Here is a 27,469-nt window from a genome sequence, read left to right on the forward strand (position 1 = left end):
ACCTGGGGCAAACCTGAATCTGGGCCTCTGCCCTGGCAGAGGGCTCGTGCTCCAGCCGAGATGGAACACACAGCCAACGCTTCCAGAGACACCACACAGGATAGGACAGTGGCTGTGCTGAGGCTTGTCTCCAATGCCTCGCTCCTTCATTAGACCCTGGACATCATTGCACAACTCTGGGGGTGGCACCCTAAGAAAATTTAAGGTTAATTTTTCCTCAGTTTGGGAAGCAGAGCGTCTGAGGTAGAATTTAGTTTATTTAAAAAAATGTCATAAAGGGCCGGCCCCATGGCATGGTGGTTAAGTTCGTGTGCTCCACTTCAGCAGCCTGGGGTTCACAGGTTCAGATCCAGGGCACAGACCTACACCACCTGTCAAGCCGTGCTGTGGTGGCGACCCACATACAAAACAGAGGAAGATTGGTGTAGATGTTAGCTCAGAGACAATCGTCCTCAAGCAGAAAGAGGAAGATTGGCAACAGATGTTAGCTCAGGGCCAATCTTCCTCACCAAAAAAAACCCCCAAAACCCCCCAAAAACAAAAATCATATATAAGATAGTTTTATGAACATTCGTTTATGCACAAATTCATACTTACATATACACTTACATATACATATGATTCATTCATCTGTAGATCTATCTATAATGGCTACATATCAGACCCTAAGACCTCTGTTCTTGATTCAAAAATGACTAAGAAAAGGTCCCTCGGGCTGGCCCGGTGGTGCAGCAGTTAAGTCCGCACGTTCCGCTTCGGTGGCCTGGGGTTCGCCAGTTCGGATCCCGGGTGTGGATCTATGCACCGCTTGTCAAGCCATGCTGTGGCAGGCGTCCCACATATAAAGTAGGGGAAGGTGGGCACGGATGTTAGCTCAGGGCCAGTCTTCCTCAGCAAAAACAGGAGGAGTGGTGGCAGATGTTAGCTCAGGGCTAACCTTCCTCAAAACAAAGGGGGGTGAGGTTCCTCACTGTCTGAGAAGAGAAATAGTAAAGTTGACAACGGGATCAGTTACCTACTGCTGTGTAACAAAACAACAAAATGCAGTGGCTTAAGACAACAAGTATTTAATTAGCTCATGATTTTGCAGGTTGGCAATTTGGGGATCTCCTGGGCTGTGCCATGCTCAGCTGCTCTCTGCAGGACTTGCTCATGTATCTGCCATCAGCTGCTGGGTCAGCAGCGGGCCAGTTGCTCAAAAATCAACTCAGCAGCTGCAGTGAGATCCATCTCTACAGGGCGGCTCATCATCCGGGAGGCTGGCTTGGGCTCAATCTCACAGGTTCTCAGGGTTTGAAAAAGGTCAAGATGGCAAGCCCAATGTGTAAGACCATTTCACGTCTCTGCTTGAATCAGGTTTTATGCTGTTGCAATAAACAAAGGAATCATAAGACCAGCCTTTATTCAAGGAACGGAGAAAGAATCCTGCCCTTGGAGAAATGTACTGCAAAGTTATCACATAGGGATGTGGATGCAGAGACAGGAAGAATGTGTGGCCATTTTCATAATGACCACAAGAAAACGCAATCATGTGCATTCTAAGCTATACCAAAGCGCTCCTTGAATACAGTAGGACACACAGCAGGGGGTGGGAAATTCCACCAGGGGTTGGTCAGGGAGGAATTCAAACAGGAAGTGATACCGGAACTAAACTGAGGGGGGTGGGAAATGGTCCAGTGCATTGAAGAAACCCCACATGCTCTCCGGAGGGCACGGTACACAAGAGGGTGGCACGGTGGCCTGGAGAGAGAAAAGTCTGAGATAGGAGGAGGATATTGGGGCATTTATGTTACATTTCTGAACAAGCACACATCTTTCTTTTCTCCTGTGTTCCCGCCGACTCGTCCCTGTCCTGCCTTCTGGAATCGCACAAAACAAGCCTCCTCTCTCGCCATCAGAGAGTTTTCAAGTCCCTCTGAGTAGTCAGGCCACACTCTCTGCTCACCACATCCATTGTCTCAAATCCTTCCTCAAAGGGTTCCACGATTTACTGGTTCCTCTTCTAAGTGCCTCCAGAACAGAAGCAAACTCCAAGCCAAGAGAGGACGGCGGGCTTTCCCCAAGAGCCCTCCTAAATCTCCCAGACAGGTGGAGGTCCTGAGTCCACGCTTTTCCGGAGGCCACAATCCTATCTCTTTCTCACTGGTCCCAAGGGGAAACACGCAGAGGGCTAAGGAGCTTCCCGCTAACACTTTCCAGGGCTTGGGACTGGGAAGGTCAAGAACGGGGGCAAAATGCTCACTTGGGAGCAATGGTGCCTCCAGCTGCCAGGACAAACAGTCCAGCTCTGCAGGGGATGCCTAGGATGGAGGAGTCCTTGTGGGAGTCACCACTCATTCATTCATTCATTCATTCATTCATTCAACAAATGCGTGTCGAGTGCCTACTACGTGTCAGGCGCTCTCCTACTTTCTGGGATTACAGACCTGAGAGCAAGCCGGTGTTTGCCTCCACGTTGCTTACGGTCCCATTCAAGGAGACAGATTTTCAAATGAGCCTCTCCCGTGGACCTGGAGGAGCGTAAGGACGGGGGCTTTCGGGAGCTCTGCATGCTCAGGGCGAGGACATCAGCTAATCTGCGCACCCTCGGCAAGCTGTGACCTGCAGTACAACGGTAACCGTGACCATTAGCATAGTCTTCTCCTGTAACAGTCACTGTTCTAAATGCTTTCCATGGATTGACCTCTTCAGCCTCCAAATGATGCTATCAGGTGGAGAGAGTCCTTTCCATTTTACAGATCAGAAAGCGAGGCACAGGGGCTGACCCCGTGGCCAAGCGGTTAAGTTCACCCACTCCGCCTCGGCGGCCCAGGGCTTTGCCGGTTCGGATCCTGGGCGCGGACATGGCACCGCTCGTCAGGCCAGGCTGAGGCGGCGTCCCACGTGCCGCAACTAGGAGGACCCACAACTAAAAATGTACAACTATGTACCGGGGGACTTTGGGGAGAAAAAGGAAAAATAGAATCTTTAAAAAAAAAAAAATAAAAATGGAAAGTGAAGCAGAGAGAGGTCCACTGACTGGCCCAAGATCCAGCAGGTGGCGGAGCAGGGATCAAACCCAGTGGTGCTCCATGCACCACTGTGCCTCCCCGTGGGAGGGGCGGACCCAGGAGGGAGGGGAGGGACGGTCTCCCAGTCAGGGGGAACAGCCTTTGAGCAGGCTCAGAGGCAAAGGAGGTCTGAGAGGGCTTCAGAGGGGACACTGAGTGACCAGGGCTGGAGAGATGACTTCCAAACAGAGGCACAGGAGAGGTCTCGGGGGAAGATATCACCCCTCCCAGTCTGTTCTCATTTTCTGCCCTCTCACCCTCTCTCCAAATGGATGGGAGGCCCCTTGAGGGCAGGGAAAAGTTCCAAATCACTTTATTACGTAATTATTATATCACCTTCCCTCAGCTGCCCTCCTCACCCCTACTTCAACTGTTGCCGTGATTTCTTGTTGCCATGTTGACGTTCAAACTGGGCCCTCGGAACTGAGCTATGTCAGCGGTGACATCACACAGGATTTACTGGAAGACTCGGAGCTCACTCAGATCCCAACTGCTCTCAGAGAGGTTGTGGATCCGGGATCTCCCTGTGGGGCAGCACCTGTAGCTGCCGACTCACAGGCATTCAGGACTCACTCAGAGTCTATGACCCAAGAGAGGCTGAGATTGGGAAGAGGGAGAGAAATCCTTCCGGAGACCATCCTGGGAGTTCACCTCTGCCCCGACAGGATGAATCGGCGGCAATCCGGGAGGAAGAGGCCTATCTCTGAGACCCCAGGTAAGGAGAGGAGGAAAACAGTCTGACGGATGGGAGCTGGGAAGCCAGGGGTCTGATTTCCCCGGACAGATGGCCAGAGGCCTGAGGCTCACTGAGGCTTTCACTGTGAACGTACTGTGTCATTTAGTAGACAACGAACACATGCGTAACATGAACGAATAAGTGAAGGAGTGAGTGAGTGAACCGAAGGACCCCCTACTGTGAGTCTGAGGGTCTTTCCTCAATTGGCTCAGACCAGAAACTTAACTGTTCAGGCCTGAGCCCTGGGAAGGGCTTGATGGCCACGCGAAGGCAGGAAGCAAGTGAGCCCCTGGGGCAGACGGCGTGGGACTGGGGAGAAGGGGCGAGGGGACTTGTCCCCTTCGCTGTCATCGCATTTTCTACTGAGAGGGAATTAATACCTCAGGTGAGGCAGCAAAAACAGTAATCCAGAAGTGATGGAAGGGTGCTGGGTGGTTGGCCCAGTACCCCACGACGACCCCAGAGGTCTCCCTCATTCTGAGCCAGGGCTGGGGCAGAAGGGGGCCTGGGCAGACAGCACTACCCTCAGTCCAAGGCCTCGCCTTCTCCTCCTCTGTCTCCCGTCCACCTCTCCCTAGGGCTCCACGATGTGGCACAGCAAAGCTTCACTTCAGAATCGCATTCTAAATCTCTCCTTAACCTGTGTTTCTGCCAGAAATCCTACAAATCCTAGTTCGGGACCCTTTCCCCAGTCAGTTCCTTTTCCCCTTGCCTCCTCCCCAACTTCCTGACAACTCCCATGTGCTGCTCGCCACAGGCCCAGCTGGTTTCCTCTTCCCTCCTGGTCTTCTGTCTGCAGATTCTGTCCACTGCCCCCTGAGGTCTTCTCCATCTCGGTCCTACCTGAACCCTTCACTCCCTCCCCCACACACACCCAAAGCTTGCTTCCATCGCTTCCTTTCTGCATCCTGAACTCTCCAAACCAGCCCCGTCCTCAGAAGCATGCACAGACCCTGAGGCTGACGCAGCAAGCCCGCAGATGCCCTCGCTGAGGTTTTCATGTACTCACCACCGAGGTGGGGGATCAGGGCGCTCAGACACGGACATCTGTTTTCTGCCTTCACACTGAAGGAGCTCATCTCACGAGGAAGTGCTCAGGAGTCGGCTCCGAGCAAGCCTTTTTAAAGGTCTAGTGTTGCCTGGTTAAGGAAGGTTTGAGAAAGAAGGAAACTTGCAAGAGCCTTAACAAAGTATACAAATTAGTATGCCTGTCAGTGGAATTCCTTCTGTCAGTGCCCCCCTAATACCGGGTTGAAAAGAGCTGAGCATCTCTCCCGTTGGCACGCTAACCCTCTAACTAACTATCCTAGCAAATCAACTTCATAGAAAACATCTCCCAGAGGGGTAGCATAGTTGGCATTCAACAAATGTTAGGGAAAAAAAAGAAAAATTAGCCTGAAGGTCCTACAATTACAAGCAGAAGATCGCAAAGGGTATTGTATTGTCTCCCACGACAGACCTTTGACACAGGGTACCACTGTCATTGGTACCACTGTGCTCAGGGGACTTGTGTCACCCCCAGCAGTGCAACCAGCACTGGAAGGCTCGGGACCCGGGCCCGCCGGGGCAAGACGAAGATGTGACGAGGTTTCCCAGAGGTGGAGGAGGGTAGCGACGGAGAGGCCCCCAGGGACCCCAGAGCTCATGGAACTCCCACTCTGTTCTCAGAGGCCTCAACCCAAGAGGACAGGGCCACACAGCCTACACCATCGGAAAACAGAAGCCGGAGCTCCAGGCCCAGGAAGACCCTCCGACTCCCAGAGACGTGTGTCTCCTCTGCTTCAGCGGAGCGGACCTCCCACTCCTCCAGCTACGGGTCGCCCAAAGAGAAGCAATGGGTGCGGTGCGCCTATTACACCCAAGTGCGCACCGTGAAGGGGGTGGCCGTCGCGTGGCAAACCGAAAGCGGGTTTGCACCCGTGGACGAGAGGCCCCGCGTCTTCGAGGCCGAGCTCTCCCAGGAGAGCACCATCGGCTCTCCCCCGAGCCCGGCTGACACGGAGTCCCTGCTCAGCGACACGGAGCCCTGTGTCCAGGAAGCCGAGGCGCACACCCCTGCGCCGGCCGTCCAGGAGCAGGAGGCGCCGCCCCGCGCGGTCACCCCGGAGTGGCTGGGGACCGGCGAGCACGGCTTCCGCTGCGTGGCCTGCTGCCGCGTGTTCCCGTCCCCGGCCGCCGTGGTGGCGCACGCCGAGCGCGGCGTCAAGGAGGGCTTCAGCTGCCGCGTCTTCTATGAGGAGCTGCTGGAGCGCCGGCGGCCCGCGTCTGCGCCGCGCCGGCCCCGACGCTGCCACCTGCTGGCCCAGAGGCGCCTGCTGGCGGCCAAGAGCAGGGAGGTGCGAGCCAAGGAGGAAGCCTGCCTGCGCCTGCAGGCGAGACTGCAAGCACAGAGCCAGGAGCTGAGGCGGCTGCGGAGCGAGCTGGCGTGGCTGCAGAGGCAGGAGGCCTGGCAGAGGCAGGGCCGCGGGGCGCGGCCCCAAGGACCGCGGGGCACGCGCCTGAAGGGCCGCGCTCAGGCCCTGTGACTGCAGAGCAGGGCTGTGGGTGGGATGGGGCCTGTCGGGGAAGACCGCGGGCCAGACCGCTGAGCCACCCCGGGAGACCCTGCACTCCAGGCTGCGTGGTCCGCATCGCCAACCAAGGGCGTGGAGAGCACCACCCGGAAGGGGTGGATGAAGCGGCCTCGGGACAGCCGACTCTGCACGCCAGGTCAGGCCACAGGCTCGCCCAGCCAGGAGAAGAGAGGAGAGCCCCATCTAGATGCTGTGGAATTCGGGACCCTGAACATGGCGACAGTGTAAGGCGGGAAAGAAAACGGGACTTCAGGGGGCTCTGGAGGGCTGGGAGAGCGCCTCAGCCAAGGGAGCTCTAAAGGAAGCGTGGTTGAGAAGGGGTGTAGCTGAGTCGTCCGCAGGAGGAGGAAGCAGAAGGACTCGGGGACGCGGGGAAACAGTCTGTAGGACAGCAATGAATGGGATAAAGCCCCTCAACCCGTCCCTCCGCCTGCCTCCGCTCCCAGCCACGTGCAGGGAGAGACAGGAAGGAGGGCCTGCAAGAGGAGAGGCGGGCTCTTAAAGGAAGCTGAGCTCGCCATCCAAGTCCTCTGGCCTCACTGGGAGAAGCGGGGTTGGAGGGATGTGCCGTTCCCTCTTGGGGGCAGTGGAGGTGGCAGCTGGTGCAGAAAGACTCCATTGGTGCCATCCTTTTCTGCATAACAGGAGATCCAGTTACTGGATGAGTCCTGCAGAGGGTCTCCTAGGGTGCAAGGGAAGCAGCTTGGAAACTTTTTGGCCCCTTTATAACAAACATGCTTTACCCCCCGGTCGTGACACATCCGTGACACTTGCCTGTTCTTTCTTTGTTCTGTGGTATAACCGGACCTATCCTGAGATCAGAGAACTGCAAGAAAACACCTGGCTGAGGATAAAGCAGCAAAAGAGAGGACATTTCCTGTGAACCCTGGAATTATAATGAAGGCAGGGGTGATCCGAGGTGAGGATGGGAAGGGTCAGGTTCATGCCCAGACTCCACGGTGGGCAGAGAAACTAGGGTCAGGGCACCAAGTCCAAGGGCCCGGGAAGCGCTGGGGGTGTCAGGGTGTGTCCATGTCCCTGGGAGCTGAGACGCAGAGTGACACGGGGACCCTCAGGGCACAGGGTGCGTGGGTAGGGTTCCCAGGCCTGGCACACCCATCCACGGGCTGCCCTGTTTGTACTTCTCAGAGGGACAGACGTGGCTCCTGAGGGTGACAGGGTCTGAAGTGGAGGGAAGCCAGGGCTTTGAGGCAGGATCGACTCTGCCTGGTGCTAATGATGAAGAAGGAAATCCTGTTGATGAGGATTATTTTAGGCTGGTTACTTTTAAAAACTGCAGACGGGAAGGAGCCTCTGAGGAGTGGGATTTGCTTGCCCTTGGACGAGAGACATTTGCATTTGTGAAGGAAGTCTCCACGTGTTGGGGGTGTCTCCCTCTCTGCACCAGGAGGAAGGAGGGACGACCTTATCTCTAGAGACTCTTAATGGGGACGGCAAGGACTTAAGTCTTGTCTATGGTGCTTGTCTGGTAACCTCACGTAGCTGACTCCTCCCCCCACCCCCACCACCAATAGCCTGCCGGGAAGCATAGGTCATCCTGACTTAGTCCGGTCTGATTCTGACCTAAAGTTATAGGGCCAGCCAATAACCAGACCCCACCTGCACTGATGCCATTTTAACAACTTCTTTTACACATTCTTTCCTCTGTCTTGGAAAGAGAGAAACTCACATACCTATGCCTTCAACTTAGCCCTACTCTCAACCCATGTTGGCAGCGGCAGCGGCAGCTCCTCCTGCCCGTGGGTCCAGTCCCCACGCAGCAGCTCTGACTGCCCATGGGTCCTGTCCCCATGCCGGCAGCAGCAGCTCTGACTGCCCATTGGGTCCTGTCCCCATGCCGGCAGCAGCAGCTCTGACTGCCCATGGGCCCTGACCCCGTGCTCTTCCATACTATTCTCTCAATAAAAGAGCACTACTGCCAGACCTTGAGAGTCCAAGAAATCTCTCTTTCGACTCCTCGGCTCACCCACCCCGCATCTCTGTGATTCTCAGAGATGCGAGAGTGGAAATGGTCTGGCCATCCCAGTGGGAGGCAGAGGCTGGCTGGGACTTTCCACTGTCCAAGAGATCTTTTGTCCAAAATCTTCTTCTTCCTATAAGTTGCGAAATCCCCGTTAACTACGTCTAAGGGTAGTCTTGGAAAATGGCCTCGAATGCACCGGGGTGAGTTTTCCACTAGAACGGTTAGAGGAGTAAGGCGGGAGCACATAGCAGAGAACAAGGATCTTGCAGTGTCTGCGTGTCACTTAATGAATTGCACATGGTGTCCAGCCTTCTTCCTCGCCAGTATACATGTATACTCAGCACACGTTTGAGGGTGGATGCTTTAATCCTCACAGAATACTTTGGTCATTTCTAGGTGTAGAGTCCAGAAGAAGGCATGGTCTCCAAATGGCAAGCAAGAGCTCTGCTGGGTCTGACCTCCGCACAGCTGAGGGTGTGTCTTCATTCAGTGGTCGAAATCTTTGTGTCTGACGTTAAAGATAGGCTCATGCCTATCTTTTCACAATGCAAAATTTAAAAATGCCTATCTGTGATGTTCTAACTTAGAGAGGTCTTATATTCTGATTATGAGCTGTCTAACTGCAAAGTATTTTAAATCGAAAGTATAATCAGAATCATCCTCTCATATGTAAATTGCACTCCTCTCCCAAGTTGTCCAGCGTTAAAAGACACACGTGTATCCTTCCCTACATCTCTCTCTGCTCAGAGACTGCTAGATTCTTAATGTTTCTGTCCCCTCAGCATTCACTGTTGGGATCCTAAGCCCCAACGTGATGGAGTTAGGAGATGGGGCGTTTGGGAGGTGACTGGGTCCTGAGGGTGGTGCCCCCATGACTGGGACTAGTGCTCTTATAGAAGAGACCCCGCAGAGTTCCCCAGCCCCTTCCACCATGTGAGGATGCAAGAGTGTGAGCCCGACAGGGCCCTCGCCTGTCCATGCTGGTACCCTGATCTTGGACTTCCAACCTCCAGGACTGTGAGAAATCAACTCCTATCGTTTATCAGCCAACCTCAGCTGTGGTATTTTGTTACAGCAGCCCAAATGGACTAAGACAGACACACATATACAGTCCCAGGTACACAGGGAGGTCTGTCTGTTTCTTTGCTTTTTTAAAAATGACGTCCCACTTGGCCCACATTGTTCTGCGCCATGTTTCACTGGACAATCTATGATGGATTCCTGTCAGTCAGCAGATACAGCTAACCCTGTCTTTTTGGTTCTTCTTATTTTGACTCATGTTTACTCTTCATGATTTTGAATTATAGTATACCTTATATACACTGATATATAACTATAGAATGGAAATACATTTCATTATGCTATTTCTTTAAACACTGTCCCTTCTGCGTGTTCTCACTCATTGTCACAGTTGCAGAAGTGTGTCCAGATAATTCTAACAGTCTAATAGGTAGACTCCTTCATCACCCTTGCTTAAGCAATCATACACATACAAACATACGCTCCTACCCCTTTATGCACGTGTATATAGGTTTTCCAGTATACTCAGATATTTGTTATTGTTTTACCAAAACGGGCTCATTTCCTACATACTAATTTGCCCCTTCCTCTGCCCCTCCCTCCTCCAGTGGAATGTCGGTTCGATGCCCTCCATCAGCAAAGGCCTCAAGGACAGAGTTTAAGAGAAAGCAAAGCATTTCCCACCAACTCCTTACCTGAGAGCGTCTTCGTGAGAATGCACGGCACACATGTCACAGGACACAGTAGATGCGGCCTTCTTTACCTTTTCCCTCCTCAAGAAGCAGGAGCCAATGCCAAGAGGTCAGGGCTCATGTCTCCGTACTTCTCACGCCTCTCGTGGTCCCATTTCTCACTCGAGTCGTAAAACTGGGAGTCAAGCAACCAGCTGTGAGAAGATGAACCCAGGAAGTACTCCTCGGCTGGGATGCCTTCAAAGACCGATTATCCGAGTCCTAAGACCAGCTGACGACCTGGGACACTAAGGTGATTGGTCCTCTACCTGCAGGAAGAACAGACTGGGCTGAGGCAAGTCCTCCTTGACCCATCAGGCACCCCAAGAGGTTTTGGAGGCTCCTTCGTATCTTAAGTCAAAAGGCACGTCCAACCCAGTGGGAAAAGCATGGGGCAAAAGACGTTCTCCTTTGGAAGCGGAAACGGGCCCAGGACTCACAAGTGGAATGCGCTTCACCTCGGGCCGGCTTTTCAAGTTAGCGCCAGTCTGTCCCTGGTCGCCTGCACAACCAGGCTTTCCTAACCTTTCACCTCTCTCCTTCCCAGTGTCCTGTGGCCTCTGCCAGTCTTAAGGTGATAGTTGAAACCGCTGCTTGCCCACCTCCGAGGTGGCGGATTCTCAGAGTGCCAAGCGCAAACCAACCGTGCCCTTAGGGGTCCTTTAACGGAAAAGCTGCTAAAAAGAACACAATGCCCAGAATAATCCCGAGACCCTGATGAGGAGGAAGCGGGGTGGGGGTGGTCTTTGACTGTTGGGAGTTCTCAGGGCTCAGGGGCTCCAAGTCACCAGGGTCATGCCCATTGCGGGAAATCTTTAGGGGGTCTGCAACTCTGTGTGTTGAGTGTCCGGCGCAGAGGCCCAGGCAGCCCAAGAGGACCTCTCTGACCTATGCCTCACCCAGCAGTGGGGGAAATCTTCACTAGGTGACCCGCAAGTATTCCTGGGGATCTTTCTTCCAAAGATCTTAGTTTGTAGGCTCTTGAGCGGTAGGAGATGAGAAAGCTGGGACCAAGGAGGTTGCCCAAAGGAGGAGGCTCCCTTTGTGTCCTTGGGGGTTTGGTTCAGCGCCCCCCACCCCCACATGTTTAAGCGAGTAACGCTCCAAGCAGGCATTTGTTGGTAAGTTGCCTCTGCTTAGTTTATTGCTTACCCAGAGGTCAGCTATGGAGAGTCTATGTTGAGTTCATCGGATAGGTCTTCTTTTGCCTGGGCAGAGCAGAGTCTGGTCACAGCTAGTGATGATACTCGGGAAACTGAAACGTGTTAGGCCAGACCAGGCAGGCTTTGCTGCAGAAATGCTTGCCGTTTAGCTCCATCTTCTTGCTAAGTGTCCCATGTAGACCACGCAGGGCAGTGGAGCTCGTGGGAAACCGGCGGGGCTGGCTCTCACAAGTGGACTTGTAAATGCAAAGTCTCCCGCTTTATCAGCATCAGACTTATCTGAAGATCTTGTAGAAAACGCAGATCCTCAGGACCAACACCATGGGGTTCCTACAGACTGGGCATTCTGGGCCTCAGAGTCATGTCCGGGTGGGGACAGAGGAGAGCTGATGGATTCTCCCCAGGGGATAAAATGGGGGTGCGGAGGGAAAGAAGAAAGAAATAGAGCTGAAACAAGATCTTGGAAAGCGCATCATTGGCAAGGACCCATAAATTCTAAACCTGGCTCATGTGCTGGCAAGAACAGCAGTGGACAGGTACTGGGGAATGTGGTATGTTGGCACACGCCTTCAGGACCCAGCTCTCCTTAGCGTTCCTGCTGGCAGAAGGTGAGGCAGGCCGAAAAAGAGTCTCGGAATTTTCCAGGATGTCCACGTGGGCCAACGCACAGCAACAACTGCTGCAAGGGAGGTGGCCAGGCCCAGCCCTCCGAACCCCTCGTCCTGTGTGAGCAGAAGCTCTGGGAGTCTCAAGATGAGCAGGGTGTGGTCGCGGGCCCTCCCAACTGGGTGTGAGTGCCCGGGAGGACCCTTCAAGGGCAGTGCAGGCAGTGCAGGCACTACCTCCAGCCTGGAGAGAGCATGTGCACAGCGAGCGTGGCCTCGTCGGCTCTGCCTTCTCTTCTGGATGTACAAGCCCAGGGCTCTTGCATGGGTGGATCCAGGCAGTTGTGTGCCTGTTCTCCACCCTTCCTGGGTCATCCTCCGCACACACGATAGCTGAGGACACTCCACTGTCCGCCTCGTCGCTCTCAGCACAAGCACTGCCCAAGTCGCTGCAGCCCAGAGCTCCTGGAGGCCTGGTCCTGGGCCTAGGCCTAGGCCTCCAAGGCTGCCTGCCGGCTTTGCCTGCATCCTGTTGGTCCCCGCAGGAGCGGACGGGCTCGCGGGCCAGGCGGCTGGGCGATCCTGGGCGTGGCCGAGCGGTGGGGAGGAGCCGGGCGGTCTCCAGCGGAGCGCGAGGCCAGGATCTCGTCCAGCCTGCCGCAGGGCTTGCGGCAGGGTAGGCCCGGGACGCCGCGCCGCCCTCGGGCTCCCTTCCCGCGTGGCGCCTGCGCCCCAACCGGTCCAACTGCCGCCCTCCCCGCCTGTTCATTCCACTAGTGCGTTCTCTTCTGAAGCGCAGATGCAACAGGTCACCCGTTCCACACCGTGCACTGAAGAAATCCAGCAAGTTTAGAGACCTGATGGGAATAGCAGAAGTTGAAGCTAGTAGATGGGGGGTGGGGGGGGGGGGTGGGGTGGGGGGGAGAGTGGGGGCGGGGGGACGGGAGCCTAAGGGGCATAAGGGAAGAATAATTAAAAAAAAAATAGAAAGAACCCTGGAATGATAGACCTTCTCTACATTCTGCACTCAACGAGGCTGTGGACACAAAACTACCTGCATATGCTACTGTGCATTTCTTTGAAGCAAATAATGTGAGATAAGGGAATAAGTAAGCAGAGGTGATTGCCAATCTGGGATTGATTAATTGATCTGGATGGCCTGAAAACAGTGAACATCCACCATATTTAAGAAGGGATTTAGCAGTCTAGAGCAAGCAGGGGCAAGCTTTCTAATCATTACCAGAATGGTCCGTTAATCACTCTGAAAAAAGGAACAGCAGCTTAAAATCTTCTACACAGAAAATAACAGGCCAATTCTCTGGCAGGTTCCACCAAACGTGCAGGTACCATATCATTTTAATATTATACAAAGAATAGAAAGAGAGAAGGCATTCCCCAACTTGTCCTATGAGGCCACACACCATAGTAGTCAGCAAAGTTGACCTATTAGTTATCTACTGGTGCGTAACAAATTATCCCCAAACTTAGCTGGTGTGGGGTCAACTGCAAAATATTCAATACATTTTAATACAATTCGGAACTAGATGAAGTTACCTGTTATTACTTCTATCTCAACATAGTCTGGAATGAATAAGCCAGACAATTTAATAAGCAGGTATAAATATCAAGATTTTTTAAAAATTCTAATAATTATGTAATCGCATGCCTCGAAAACGACAACAAAAATTTTGACGAGGTGGCTACATATAAGACAAATATACCAAAATCAATGGCTTCTCTCCAAGCTAGAAATAAAGCATCCCGAAAACGGAAATGGGGGTGGGAGGTATAGACCATTATCTTGCCCCCGTTAGTTCATTGTGCCAAATAGAGTCAAAATTATAAAATATTAAGGAAACACTTCAATAGGAACAGCAAGGAACTTACGAAAAAAACTAAGCTATTGAAGAAGTAAAAGCTGATTGAATGTGTGGAAATTAATTAATAAAGGAAACCCACTAAAACTGGAGTCAGGAAGGCCTTACAGGGAGCTCTCCAGTCCTACCACCCACCGTCAATTACCCCAATTAGGGAGAGACCAGCACCTTGCATCTCCAACGAGAGGTGGGCTACTACTTTACTATCCCAGCAGGAGGCAGAAAGAATTTCCTCTTTGGGGACAACAAGCCCAGCCAATGGAAAACGTTACATGAGGAGTCGTCCGCACCCTGAACTCTCACTCTCCTCGAATTAACTTTCACTTAGAACAGCTCCCGTAACTCCCAGGCCTTCCTGACTCCAATTTTAGTTGGTTTCCTTTATTAATTCATTTCTGAACAAGCACACATCTTTCTTTTCTCCTGTGTTCCCGCCGACTCGTCCCTGTCCTGCCTTCTGCAATCGCACAAAACAAGCCTCCTCTCTCGCCATCAGAGAGTTTTCAAGTCCCTCTGAGTAGTCAGGCCACACTCTCTGCTCACCACATCCATTGTCTCAAATCCTTCCTCAAAGGGTTCCACGATTTACTGGTTCCTCTTCTAAGTGCCTCCAGAACAGAAGCAAACTCCAAGCCAAGAGAGGACGGCGGGCTTTCCCCAAGAGCCCTCCTAAATCTCCCAGACAGGTGGAGGTCCTGAGTCCACGCTTTTCCGGAGGCCACAATCCTATCTCTTTCTCACTGGTCCCAAGGGGAAACACGCAGAGGGCTAAGGAGCTTCCCGCTAACACTTTCCAGGGCTTGGGACTGGGAAGGTCAAGAACGGGGGCAAAATGCTCACTTGGGAGCAATGGTGCCTCCAGCTGCCAGGACAAACAGTCCAGCTCTGCAGGGGATGCCTAGGATGGAGGAGTCCTTGTGGGAGTCACCACTCATTCATTCATTCATTCATTCATTCATTCAACAAATGCGTGTCGAGTGCCTACTACGTGTCAGGCGCTCTCCTACTTTCTGGGATTACAGACCTGAGAGCAAGCCGGTGTTTGCCTCCACGTTGCTTACGGTCCCATTCAAGGAGACAGATTTTCAAATGAGCCTCTCCCGTGGACCTGGAGGAGCGTAAGGACGGGGGCTTTCGGGAGCTCTGCATGCTCAGGGCGAGGACATCAGCTAATCTGCGCACCCTCGGCAAGCTGTGACCTGCAGTACAACGGTAACCGTGACCATTAGCATAGTCTTCTCCTGTAACAGTCACTGTTCTAAATGCTTTCCATGGATTGACCTCTTCAGCCTCCAAATGATGCTATCAGGTGGAGAGAGTCCTTTCCATTTTACAGATCAGAAAGCGAGGCACAGGGGCTGACCCCGTGGCCAAGCGGTTAAGTTCACCCACTCCGCCTCGGCGGCCCAGGGCTTTGCCGGTTCGGATCCTGGGCGCGGACATGGCACCGCTCGTCAGGCCAGGCTGAGGCGGCGTCCCACGTGCCGCAACTAGGAGGACCCACAACTAAAAATGTACAACTATGTACCGGGGGACTTTGGGGAGAAAAAGGAAAAATAGAATCTTTAAAAAAAAAAAAATAAAAATGGAAAGTGAAGCAGAGAGAGGTCCACTGACTGGCCCAAGATCCAGCAGGTGGCGGAGCAGGGATCAAACCCAGTGGTGCTCCATGCACCACTGTGCCTCCCCGTGGGAGGGGCGGACCCAGGAGGGAGGGGAGGGACGGTCTCCCAGTCAGGGGGAACAGCCTTTGAGCAGGCTCAGAGGCAAAGGAGGTCTGAGAGGGCTTCAGAGGGGACACTGAGTGACCAGGGCTGGAGAGATGACTTCCAAACAGAGGCACAGGAGAGGTCTCGGGGGAAGATATCACCCCTCCCAGTCTGTTCTCATTTTCTGCCCTCTCACCCTCTCTCCAAATGGATGGGAGGCCCCTTGAGGGCAGGGAAAAGTTCCAAATCACTTTATTACGTAATTATTATATCACCTTCCCTCAGCTGCCCTCCTCACCCCTACTTCAACTGTTGCCGTGATTTCTTGTTGCCATGTTGACGTTCAAACTGGGCCCTCGGAACTGAGCTATGTCAGCGGTGACATCACACAGGATTTACTGGAAGACTCGGAGCTCACTCAGATCCCAACTGCTCTCAGAGAGGTTGTGGATCCGGGATCTCCCTGTGGGGCAGCACCTGTAGCTGCCGACTCACAGGCATTCAGGACTCACTCAGAGTCTACGACCCAAGAGAGGCTGAGATTGGGAAGAGGGAGAGAAATCCTTCCGGAGACCATCCTGGGAGTTCACCTCTGCCCCGACAGGATGAATCGGCGGCAATCCGGGAGGAAGAGGCCTATCTCTGAGACCCCAGGTAAGGAGAGGAGGAAAACAGTCTGACGGATGGGAGCTGGGAAGCCAGGGGTCTGATTTCCCCGGACAGATGGCCAGAGGCCTGAGGCTCACTGAGGCTTTCACTGTGAACGTACTGTGTCATTTAGTAGACAAGGAACACATGCGTAACATGAACGAATAAGTGAAGGAGTGAGTGAGTGAACCGAAGGACCCCCTACTGTGAGTCTGAGGGTCTTTCCTCAATTGGCTCAGACCAGAAACTTAACTGTTCAGGCCTGAGCCCTGGGAAGGGCTTGATGGCCACGCGAAGGCAGGAAGCAAGTGAGCCCCTGGGGCAGACGGCGTGGGACTGGGGAGAAGGGGCGAGGGGACTTGTCCCCTTCGCTGTCATCGCATTTTCTACTGAGAGGGAATTAATACCTCAGGTGAGGCAGCAAAAACAGTAATCCAGAAGTGATGGAAGGGTGCTGGGTGGTTGGCCCAGTACCCCACGACGACCCCAGAGGTCTCCCTCATTCTGAGCCAGGGCTGGGGCAGAAGGGGGCCTGGGCAGACAGCACTACCCTCAGTCCAAGGCCTCGCCTTCTCCTCCTCTGTCTCCCGTCCACCTCTCCCTAGGGCTCCACGATGTGGCACAGCAAAGCTTCACTTCAGAATCGCATTCTAAATCTCTCCTTAACCTGTGTTTCTGCCAGAAATCCTACAAATCCTAGTTCGGGACCCTTTCCCCAGTCAGTTCCTTTTCCCCTTGCCTCCTCCCCAACTTCCTGACAACTCCCATGTGCTGCTCGCCACAGGCCCAGCTGGTTTCCTCTTCCCTCCTGGTCTTCTGTCTGCAGATTCTGTCCACTGCCCCCTGAGGTCTTCTCCATCTCGGTCCTACCTGAACCCTTCACTCCCTCCCCCACACACACCCAAAGCTTGCTTCCATCGCTTCCTTTCTGCATCCTGAACTCTCCAAACCAGCCCCGTCCTCAGAAGCATGCACAGACCCTGAGGCTGACGCAGCAAGCCCGCAGATGCCCTCGCTGAGGTTTTCATGTACTCACCACCGAGGTGGGGGATCAGGGCGCTCAGACACGGACATCTGTTTTCTGCCTTCACACTGAAGGAGCTCATCTCACGAGGAAGTGCTCAGGAGTCGGCTCCGAGCAAGCCTTTTTAAAGGTCTAGTGTTGCCTGGTTAAGGAAGGTTTGAGAAAGAAGGAAACTTGCAAGAGCCTTAACAAAGTATACAAATTAGTATGCCTGTCAGTGGAATTCCTTCTGTCAGTGCCCCCCTAATACCGGGTTGAAAAGAGCTGAGCATCTCTCCCGTTGGCACGCTAACCCTCTAACTAACTATCCTAGCAAATCAACTTCATAGAAAACATCTCCCAGAGGGGTAGCATAGTTGGCATTCAACAAATGTTAGGGAAAAAAAAGAAAAATTAGCCTGAAGGTCCTACAATTACAAGCAGAAGATCGCAAAGGGTATTGTATTGTCTCCCACGACAGACCTTTGACACAGGGTACCACTGTCATTGGTACCACTGTGCTCAGGGGACTTGTGTCACCCCCAGCAGTGCAACCAGCACTGGAAGGCTCGGGACCCGGGCCCGCCGGGGCAAGACGAAGATGTGACGAGGTTTCCCAGAGGTGGAGGAGGGTAGCGACGGAGAGGCCCCCAGGGACCCCAGAGCTCATGGAACTCCCACTCTGTTCTCAGAGGCCTCAACCCAAGAGGACAGGGCCACACAGCCTACACCATCGGAAAACAGAAGCCGGAGCTCCAGGCCCAGGAAGACCCTCCGACTCCCAGAGACGTGTGTCTCCTCTGCTTCAGCGGAGCGGACCTCCCACTCCTCCAGCTACGGGTCGCCCAAAGAGAAGCAATGGGTGCGGTGCGCCTATTACACCCAAGTGCGCACCGTGAAGGGGGTGGCCGTCGCGTGGCAAACCGAAAGCGGGTTTGCACCCGTGGACGAGAGGCCCCGCGTCTTCGAGGCCGAGCTCTCCCAGGAGAGCACCATCGGCTCTCCCCCGAGCCCGGCTGACACGGAGTCCCTGCTCAGCGACACGGAGCCCTGTGTCCAGGAAGCCGAGGCGCACACCCCTGCGCCGGCCGTCCAGGAGCAGGAGGCGCCGCCCCGCGCGGTCACCCCGGAGTGGCTGGGGACCGGCGAGCACGGCTTCCGCTGCGTGGCCTGCTGCCGCGTGTTCCCGTCCCCGGCCGCCGTGGTGGCGCACGCCGAGCGCGGCGTCAAGGAGGGCTTCAGCTGCCGCGTCTTCTATGAGGAGCTGCTGGAGCGCCGGCGGCCCGCGTCTGCGCCGCGCCGGCCCCGACGCTGCCACCTGCTGGCCCAGAGGCGCCTGCTGGCGGCCAAGAGCAGGGAGGTGCGAGCCAAGGAGGAAGCCTGCCTGCGCCTGCAGGCGAGACTGCAAGCACAGAGCCAGGAGCTGAGGCGGCTGCGGAGCGAGCTGGCGTGGCTGCAGAGGCAGGAGGCCTGGCAGAGGCAGGGCCGCGGGGCGCGGCCCCAAGGACCGCGGGGCATGCGCCTGAAGGGCCGCGCTCAGGCCCTGTGACTGCAGAGCAGGGCTGTGGGTGGGATGGGGCCTGTCGGGGAAGACCGCGGGCCAGACCGCTGAGCCACCCCGGGAGACCCTGCACTCCAGGCTGCGTGGTCCGCATCGCCAACCAAGGGCGTGGAGAGCACCACCCGGAAGGGGTGGATGAAGCGGCCTCGGGACAGCCGACTCTGCACGCCAGGTCAGGCCACAGGCTCGCCCAGCCAGGAGAAGAGAGGAGAGCCCCATCTAGATGCTGTGGAATTCGGGACCCTGAACATGGCGACAGTGTAAGGCGGGAAAGAAAACGGGACTTCAGGGGGCTCTGGAGGGCTGGGAGAGCGCCTCAGCCAAGGGAGCTCTAAAGGAAGCGTGGTTGAGAAGGGGTGTAGCTGAGTCGTCCGCAGGAGGAGGAAGCAGAAGGACTCGGGGACGCGGGGAAACAGTCTGTAGGACAGCAATGAATGGGATAAAGCCCCTCAACCCGTCCCTCCGCCTGCCTCCGCTCCCAGCCACGTGCAGGGAGAGACAGGAAGGAGGGCCTGCAAGAGGAGAGGCGGGCTCTTAAAGGAAGCTGAGCTCGCCATCCAAGTCCTCTGGCCTCACTGGGAGAAGCGGGGTTGGAGGGATGTGCCGTTCCCTCTTGGGGGCAGTGGAGGTGGCAGCTGGTGCAGAAAGACTCCATTGGTGCCATCCTTTTCTGCATAACAGGAGATCCAGTTACTGGATGAGTCCTGCAGAGGGTCTCCTAGGGTGCAAGGGAAGCAGCTTGGAAACTTTTTGGCCCCTTTATAACAAACATGCTTTACCCCCCGGTCGTGACACATCCGTGACACTTGCCTGTTCTTTCTTTGTTCTGTGGTATAACCGGACCTATCCTGAGATCAGAGAACTGCAAGAAAACACCTGGCTGAGGATAAAGCAGCAAAAGAGAGGACATTTCCTGTGAACCCTGGAATTATAATGAAGGCAGGGGTGATCCGAGGTGAGGATGGGAAGGGTCAGGTTCATGCCCAGACTCCACGGTGGGCAGAGAAACTAGGGTCAGGGCACCAAGTCCAAGGGCCCGGGAAGCGCTGGGGGTGTCAGGGTGTGTCCATGTCCCTGGGAGCTGAGACGCAGAGTGACACGGGGACCCTCAGGGCACAGGGTGCGTGGGTAGGGTTCCCAGGCCTGGCACACCCATCCACGGGCTGCCCTGTTTGTACTTCTCAGAGGGACAGACGTGGCTCCTGAGGGTGACAGGGTCTGAAGTGGAGGGAAGCCAGGGCTTTGAGGCAGGATCGACTCTGCCTGGTGCTAATGATGAAGAAGGAAATCCTGTTGATGAGGATTATTTTAGGCTGGTTACTTTTAAAAACTGCAGACGGGAAGGAGCCTCTGAGGAGTGGGATTTGCTTGCCCTTGGACGAGAGACATTTGCATTTGTGAAGGAAGTCTCCACGTGTTGGGGGTGTCTCCCTCTCTGCACCAGGAGGAAGGAGGGACGACCTTATCTCTAGAGACTCTTAATGGGGACGGCAAGGACTTAAGTCTTGTCTATGGTGCTTGTCTGGTAACCTCACGTAGCTGACTCCTCCCCCCACCCCCACCACCAATAGCCTGCCGGGAAGCATAGGTCATCCTGACTTAGTCCGGTCTGATTCTGACCTAAAGTTATAGGGCCAGCCAATAACCAGACCCCACCTGCACTGATGCCATTTTAACAACTTCTTTTACACATTCTTTCCTCTGTCTTGGAAAGAGAGAAACTCACATACCTATGCCTTCAACTTAGCCCTACTCTCAACCCATGTTGGCAGCGGCAGCGGCAGCTCCTCCTGCCCGTGGGTCCAGTCCCCACGCAGCAGCTCTGACTGCCCATGGGTCCTGTCCCCATGCCGGCAGCAGCAGCTCTGACTGCCCATTGGGTCCTGTCCCCATGCCGGCAGCAGCAGCTCTGACTGCCCATGGGCCCTGACCCCGTGCTCTTCCATACTATTCTCTCAATAAAAGAGCACTACTGCCAGACCTTGAGAGTCCAAGAAATCTCTCTTTCGACTCCTCGGCTCACCCACCCCGCATCTCTGTGATTCTCAGAGATGCGAGAGTGGAAATGGTCTGGCCATCCCAGTGGGAGGCAGAGGCTGGCTGGGACTTTCCACTGTCCAAGAGATCTTTTGTCCAAAATCTTCTTCTTCCTATAAGTTGCGAAATCCCCGTTAACTACGTCTAAGGGTAGTCTTGGAAAATGGCCTCGAATGCACCGGGGTGAGTTTTCCACTAGAACGGTTAGAGGAGTAAGGCGGGAGCACATAGCAGAGAACAAGGATCTTGCAGTGTCTGCGTGTCACTTAATGAATTGCACATGGTGTCCAGCCTTCTTCCTCGCCAGTATACATGTATACTCAGCACACGTTTGAGGGTGGATGCTTTAATCCTCACAGAATACTTTGGTCATTTCTAGGTGTAGAGTCCAGAAGAAGGCATGGTCTCCAAATGGCAAGCAAGAGCTCTGCTGGGTCTGACCTCCGCACAGCTGAGGGTGTGTCTTCATTCAGTGGTCGAAATCTTTGTGTCTGACGTTAAAGATAGGCTCATGCCTATCTTTTCACAATGCAAAATTTAAAAATGCCTATCTGTGATGTTCTAACTTAGAGAGGTCTTATATTCTGATTATGAGCTGTCTAACTGCAAAGTATTTTAAATCGAAAGTATAATCAGAATCATCCTCTCATATGTAAATTGCACTCCTCTCCCAAGTTGTCCAGCGTTAAAAGACACACGTGTATCCTTCCCTACATCTCTCTCTGCTCAGAGACTGCTAGATTCTTAATGTTTCTGTCCCCTCAGCATTCACTGTTGGGATCCTAAGCCCCAACGTGATGGAGTTAGGAGATGGGGCGTTTGGGAGGTGACTGGGTCCTGAGGGTGGTGCCCCCATGACTGGGACTAGTGCTCTTATAGAAGAGACCCCGCAGAGTTCCCCAGCCCCTTCCACCATGTGAGGATGCAAGAGTGTGAGCCCGACAGGGCCCTCGCCTGTCCATGCTGGTACCCTGATCTTGGACTTCCAACCTCCAGGACTGTGAGAAATCAACTCCTATCGTTTATCAGCCAACCTCAGCTGTGGTATTTTGTTACAGCAGCCCAAATGGACTAAGACAGACACACATATACAGTCCCAGGTACACAGGGAGGTCTGTCTGTTTCTTTGCTTTTTTAAAAATGACGTCCCACTTGGCCCACATTGTTCTGCGCCATGTTTCACTGGACAATCTATGATGGATTCCTGTCAGTCAGCAGATACAGCTAACCCTGTCTTTTTGGTTCTTCTTATTTTGACTCATGTTTACTCTTCATGATTTTGAATTATAGTATACCTTATATACACTGATATATAACTATAGAATGGAAATACATTTCATTATGCTATTTCTTTAAACACTGTCCCTTCTGCGTGTTCTCACTCATTGTCACAGTTGCAGAAGTGTGTCCAGATAATTCTAACAGTCTAATAGGTAGACTCCTTCATCACCCTTGCTTAAGCAATCATACACATACAAACATACGCTCCTACCCCTTTATGCACGTGTATATAGGTTTTCCAGTATACTCAGATATTTGTTATTGTTTTACCAAAACGGGCTCATTTCCTACATACTAATTTGCCCCTTCCTCTGCCCCTCCCTCCTCCAGTGGAATGTCGGTTCGATGCCCTCCATCAGCAAAGGCCTCAAGGACAGAGTTTAAGAGAAAGCAAAGCATTTCCCACCAACTCCTTACCTGAGAGCGTCTTCGTGAGAATGCACGGCACACATGTCACAGGACACAGTAGATGCGGCCTTCTTTACCTTTTCCCTCCTCAAGAAGCAGGAGCCAATGCCAAGAGGTCAGGGCTCATGTCTCCGTACTTCTCACGCCTCTCGTGGTCCCATTTCTCACTCGAGTCGTAAAACTGGGAGTCAAGCAACCAGCTGTGAGAAGATGAACCCAGGAAGTACTCCTCGGCTGGGATGCCTTCAAAGACCGATTATCCGAGTCCTAAGACCAGCTGACGACCTGGGACACTAAGGTGATTGGTCCTCTACCTGCAGGAAGAACAGACTGGGCTGAGGCAAGTCCTCCTTGACCCATCAGGCACCCCAAGAGGTTTTGGAGGCTCCTTCGTATCTTAAGTCAAAAGGCACGTCCAACCCAGTGGGAAAAGCATGGGGCAAAAGACGTTCTCCTTTGGAAGCGGAAACGGGCCCAGGACTCACAAGTGGAATGCGCTTCACCTCGGGCCGGCTTTTCAAGTTAGCGCCAGTCTGTCCCTGGTCGCCTGCACAACCAGGCTTTCCTAACCTTTCACCTCTCTCCTTCCCAGTGTCCTGTGGCCTCTGCCAGTCTTAAGGTGATAGTTGAAACCGCTGCTTGCCCACCTCCGAGGTGGCGGATTCTCAGAGTGCCAAGCGCAAACCAACCGTGCCCTTAGGGGTCCTTTAACGGAAAAGCTGCTAAAAAGAACACAATGCCCAGAATAATCCCGAGACCCTGATGAGGAGGAAGCGGGGTGGGGGTGGTCTTTGACTGTTGGGAGTTCTCAGGGCTCAGGGGCTCCAAGTCACCAGGGTCATGCCCATTGCGGGAAATCTTTAGGGGGTCTGCAACTCTGTGTGTTGAGTGTCCGGCGCAGAGGCCCAGGCAGCCCAAGAGGACCTCTCTGACCTATGCCTCACCCAGCAGTGGGGGAAATCTTCACTAGGTGACCCGCAAGTATTCCTGGGGATCTTTCTTCCAAAGATCTTAGTTTGTAGGCTCTTGAGCGGTAGGAGATGAGAAAGCTGGGACCAAGGAGGTTGCCCAAAGGAGGAGGCTCCCTTTGTGTCCTTGGGGGTTTGGTTCAGCGCCCCCCACCCCCACATGTTTAAGCGAGTAACGCTCCAAGCAGGCATTTGTTGGTAAGTTGCCTCTGCTTAGTTTATTGCTTACCCAGAGGTCAGCTATGGAGAGTCTATGTTGAGTTCATCGGATAGGTCTTCTTTTGCCTGGGCAGAGCAGAGTCTGGTCACAGCTAGTGATGATACTCGGGAAACTGAAACGTGTTAGGCCAGACCAGGCAGGCTTTGCTGCAGAAATGCTTGCCGTTTAGCTCCATCTTCTTGCTAAGTGTCCCATGTAGACCACGCAGGGCAGTGGAGCTCGTGGGAAACCGGCGGGGCTGGCTCTCACAAGTGGACTTGTAAATGCAAAGTCTCCCGCTTTATCAGCATCAGACTTATCTGAAGATCTTGTAGAAAACGCAGATCCTCAGGACCAACACCATGGGGTTCCTACAGACTGGGCATTCTGGGCCTCAGAGTCATGTCCGGGTGGGGACAGAGGAGAGCTGATGGATTCTCCCCAGGGGATAAAATGGGGGTGCGGAGGGAAAGAAGAAAGAAATAGAGCTGAAACAAGATCTTGGAAAGCGCATCATTGGCAAGGACCCATAAATTCTAAACCTGGCTCATGTGCTGGCAAGAACAGCAGTGGACAGGTACTGGGGAATGTGGTATGTTGGCACACGCCTTCAGGACCCAGCTCTCCTTAGCGTTCCTGCTGGCAGAAGGTGAGGCAGGCCGAAAAAGAGTCTCGGAATTTTCCAGGATGTCCACGTGGGCCAACGCACAGCAACAACTGCTGCAAGGGAGGTGGCCAGGCCCAGCCCTCCGAACCCCTCGTCCTGTGTGAGCAGAAGCTCTGGGAGTCTCAAGATGAGCAGGGTGTGGTCGCGGGCCCTCCCAACTGGGTGTGAGTGCCCGGGAGGACCCTTCAAGGGCAGTGCAGGCAGTGCAGGCACTACCTCCAGCCTGGAGAGAGCATGTGCACAGCGAGCGTGGCCTCGTCGGCTCTGCCTTCTCTTCTGGATGTACAAGCCCAGGGCTCTTGCATGGGTGGATCCAGGCAGTTGTGTGCCTGTTCTCCACCCTTCCTGGGTCATCCTCCGCACACACGATAGCTGAGGACACTCCACTGTCCGCCTCGTCGCTCTCAGCACAAGCACTGCCCAAGTCGCTGCAGCCCAGAGCTCCTGGAGGCCTGGTCCTGGGCCTAGGCCTAGGCCTCCAAGGCTGCCTGCCGGCTTTGCCTGCATCCTGTTGGTCCCCGCAGGAGCGGACGGGCTCGCGGGCCAGGCGGCTGGGCGATCCTGGGCGTGGCCGAGCGGTGGGGAGGAGCCGGGCGGTCTCCAGCGGAGCGCGAGGCCAGGATCTCGTCCAGCCTGCCGCAGGGCTTGCGGCAGGGTAGGCCCGGGACGCCGCGCCGCCCTCGGGCTCCCTTCCCGCGTGGCGCCTGCGCCCCAACCGGTCCAACTGCCGCCCTCCCCGCCTGTTCATTCCACTAGTGCGTTCTCTTCTGAAGCGCAGATGCAACAGGTCACCCGTTCCACACCGTGCACTGAAGAAATCCAGCAAGTTTAGAGACCTGATGGGAATAGCAGAAGTTGAAGCTAGTAGATGGGGGGTGGGGGGGGGGTGGGGTGGGGGGGAGAGTGGGGGCGGGGGGACGGGAGCCTAAGGGGCATAAGGGAAGAATAATTAAAAAAAAAATAGAAAGAACCCTGGAATGATAGACCTTCTCTACATTCTGCACTCAACGAGGCTGTGGACACAAAACTACCTGCATATGCTACTGTGCATTTCTTTGAAGCAAATAATGTGAGATAAGGGAATAAGTAAGCAGAGGTGATTGCCAATCTGGGATTGATTAATTGATCTGGATGGCCTGAAAACAGTGAACATCCACCATATTTAAGAAGGGATTTAGCAGTCTAGAGCAAGCAGGGGCAAGCTTTCTAATCATTACCAGAATGGTCCGTTAATCACTCTGAAAAAAGGAACAGCAGCTTAAAATCTTCTACACAGAAAATAACAGGCCAATTCTCTGGCAGGTTCCACCAAACGTGCAGGTACCATATCATTTTAATATTATACAAAGAATAGAAAGAGAGAAGGCATTCCCCAACTTGTCCTATGAGGCCACACACCATAGTAGTCAGCAAAGTTGACCTATTAGTTATCTACTGGTGCGTAACAAATTATCCCCAAACTTAGCTGGTGTGGGGTCAACTGCAAAATATTCAATACATTTTAATACAATTCGGAACTAGATGAAGTTACCTGTTATTACTTCTATCTCAACATAGTCTGGAATGAATAAGCCAGACAATTTAATAAGCAGGTATAAATATCAAGATTTTTTAAAAATTCTAATAATTATGTAATCGCATGCCTCGAAAACGACAACAAAAATTTTGACGAGGTGGCTACATATAAGACAAATATACCAAAATCAATGGCTTCTCTCCAAGCTAGAAATAAAGCATCCCGAAAACGGAAATGGGGGTGGGAGGTATAGACCATTATCTTGCCCCCGTTAGTTCATTGTGCCAAATAGAGTCAAAATTATAAAATATTAAGGAAACACTTCAATAGGAACAGCAAGGAACTTACGAAAAAAACTAAGCTATTGAAGAAGTAAAAGCTGATTGAATGTGTGGAAATTAAGTAATAAAGGAAACCCACTAAAACTGGAGTCAGGAAGGCCTTACAGGGAGCTCTCCAGTCCTACCACCCACCGTCAATTACCCCAATTAGGGAGAGACCAGCACCTTGCATCTCCAACGAGAGGTGGGCTACTACTTTACTATCCCAGCAGGAGGCAGAAAGAATTTCCTCTTTGGGGACAACAAGCCCAGCCAATGGAAAACGTTACATGAGGAGTCGTCCGCACCCTGAACTCTCACTCTCCTCGAATTAACTTTCACTTAGAACAGCTCCCGTAACTCCCAGGCCTTCCTGACTCCAATTTTAGTTGGTTTCCTTTATTAATTCATTTCTGAACAAGCACACATCTTTCTTTTCTCCTGTGTTCCCGCCGACTCGTCCCTGTCCTGCCTTCTGCAATCGCACAAAACAAGCCTCCTCTCTCGCCATCAGAGAGTTTTCAAGTCCCTCTGAGTAGTCAGGCCACACTCTCTGCTCACCACATCCATTGTCTCAAATCCTTCCTCAAAGGGTTCCACGATTTACTGGTTCCTCTTCTAAGTGCCTCCAGAACAGAAGCAAACTCCAAGCCAAGAGAGGACGGCGGGCTTTCCCCAAGAGCCCTCCTAAATCTCCCAGACAGGTGGAGGTCCTGAGTCCACGCTTTTCCGGAGGCCACAATCCTATCTCTTTCTCACTGGTCCCAAGGGGAAACACGCAGAGGGCTAAGGAGCTTCCCGCTAACACTTTCCAGGGCTTGGGACTGGGAAGGTCAAGAACGGGGGCAAAATGCTCACTTGGGAGCAATGGTGCCTCCAGCTGCCAGGACAAACAGTCCAGCTCTGCAGGGGATGCCTAGGATGGAGGAGTCCTTGTGGGAGTCACCACTCATTCATTCATTCATTCATTCATTCATTCAACAAATGCGTGTCGAGTGCCTACTACGTGTCAGGCGCTCTCCTACTTTCTGGGATTACAGACCTGAGAGCAAGCCGGTGTTTGCCTCCACGTTGCTTACGGTCCCATTCAAGGAGACAGATTTTCAAATGAGCCTCTCCCGTGGACCTGGAGGAGCGTAAGGACGGGGGCTTTCGGGAGCTCTGCATGCTCAGGGCGAGGACATCAGCTAATCTGCGCACCCTCGGCAAGCTGTGACCTGCAGTACAACGGTAACCGTGACCATTAGCATAGTCTTCTCCTGTAACAGTCACTGTTCTAAATGCTTTCCATGGATTGACCTCTTCAGCCTCCAAATGATGCTATCAGGTGGAGAGAGTCCTTTCCATTTTACAGATCAGAAAGCGAGGCAGAGGGGCTGACCCCGTGGCCAAGCGGTTAAGTTCACCCACTCC

The 27,469-nt window shown here is 53.6% G+C and overlaps 2 protein-coding genes across 2 annotated transcripts in view; one reads left to right on the forward strand and one right to left on the reverse strand.

Moving 5' to 3' along the window:
* Positions 1-556: 556 nt before the first annotated feature.
* The window catches only part of LOC123276011 (cytoplasmic FMR1-interacting protein 1-like), a 177,836-nt gene continuing 150,923 nt past the window's right edge, over positions 557-27,469 (reverse strand). The window contains exons 54-63 of the mRNA XM_070497085.1: positions 27,099-27,273; positions 23,584-25,056; positions 22,396-22,700; positions 17,133-17,262; positions 14,764-14,938; positions 11,247-12,719; positions 10,059-10,363; positions 4,796-4,925; positions 2,427-2,601; positions 557-1,740 (exon numbers count right to left, since the gene is read on the reverse strand). The gene's annotated coding sequence lies outside the window, so the exon portion shown is untranslated. The remainder of the gene's footprint in view (positions 1,741-2,426; positions 2,602-4,795; positions 4,926-10,058; positions 10,364-11,246; positions 12,720-14,763; positions 14,939-17,132; positions 17,263-22,395; positions 22,701-23,583; positions 25,057-27,098; positions 27,274-27,469) is intronic.
* Positions 16,054-18,648, forward strand: LOC106823931 (protein FAM170A-like). The gene is made up of 2 exons (XM_070519577.1): positions 16,054-16,102; positions 17,792-18,648. The coding sequence occupies exons 1-2, from the start codon at positions 16,054-16,056 to the stop codon at positions 18,646-18,648; spliced, it is 906 nt and encodes a 301-aa protein (XP_070375678.1).

This window comes from Equus asinus, chromosome 2 (assembly GCF_041296235.1).
Source record: "Equus asinus isolate D_3611 breed Donkey chromosome 2, EquAss-T2T_v2, whole genome shotgun sequence".
In the NCBI taxonomy this organism is placed as follows: Eukaryota; Metazoa; Chordata; class Mammalia; order Perissodactyla; family Equidae; genus Equus; species Equus asinus.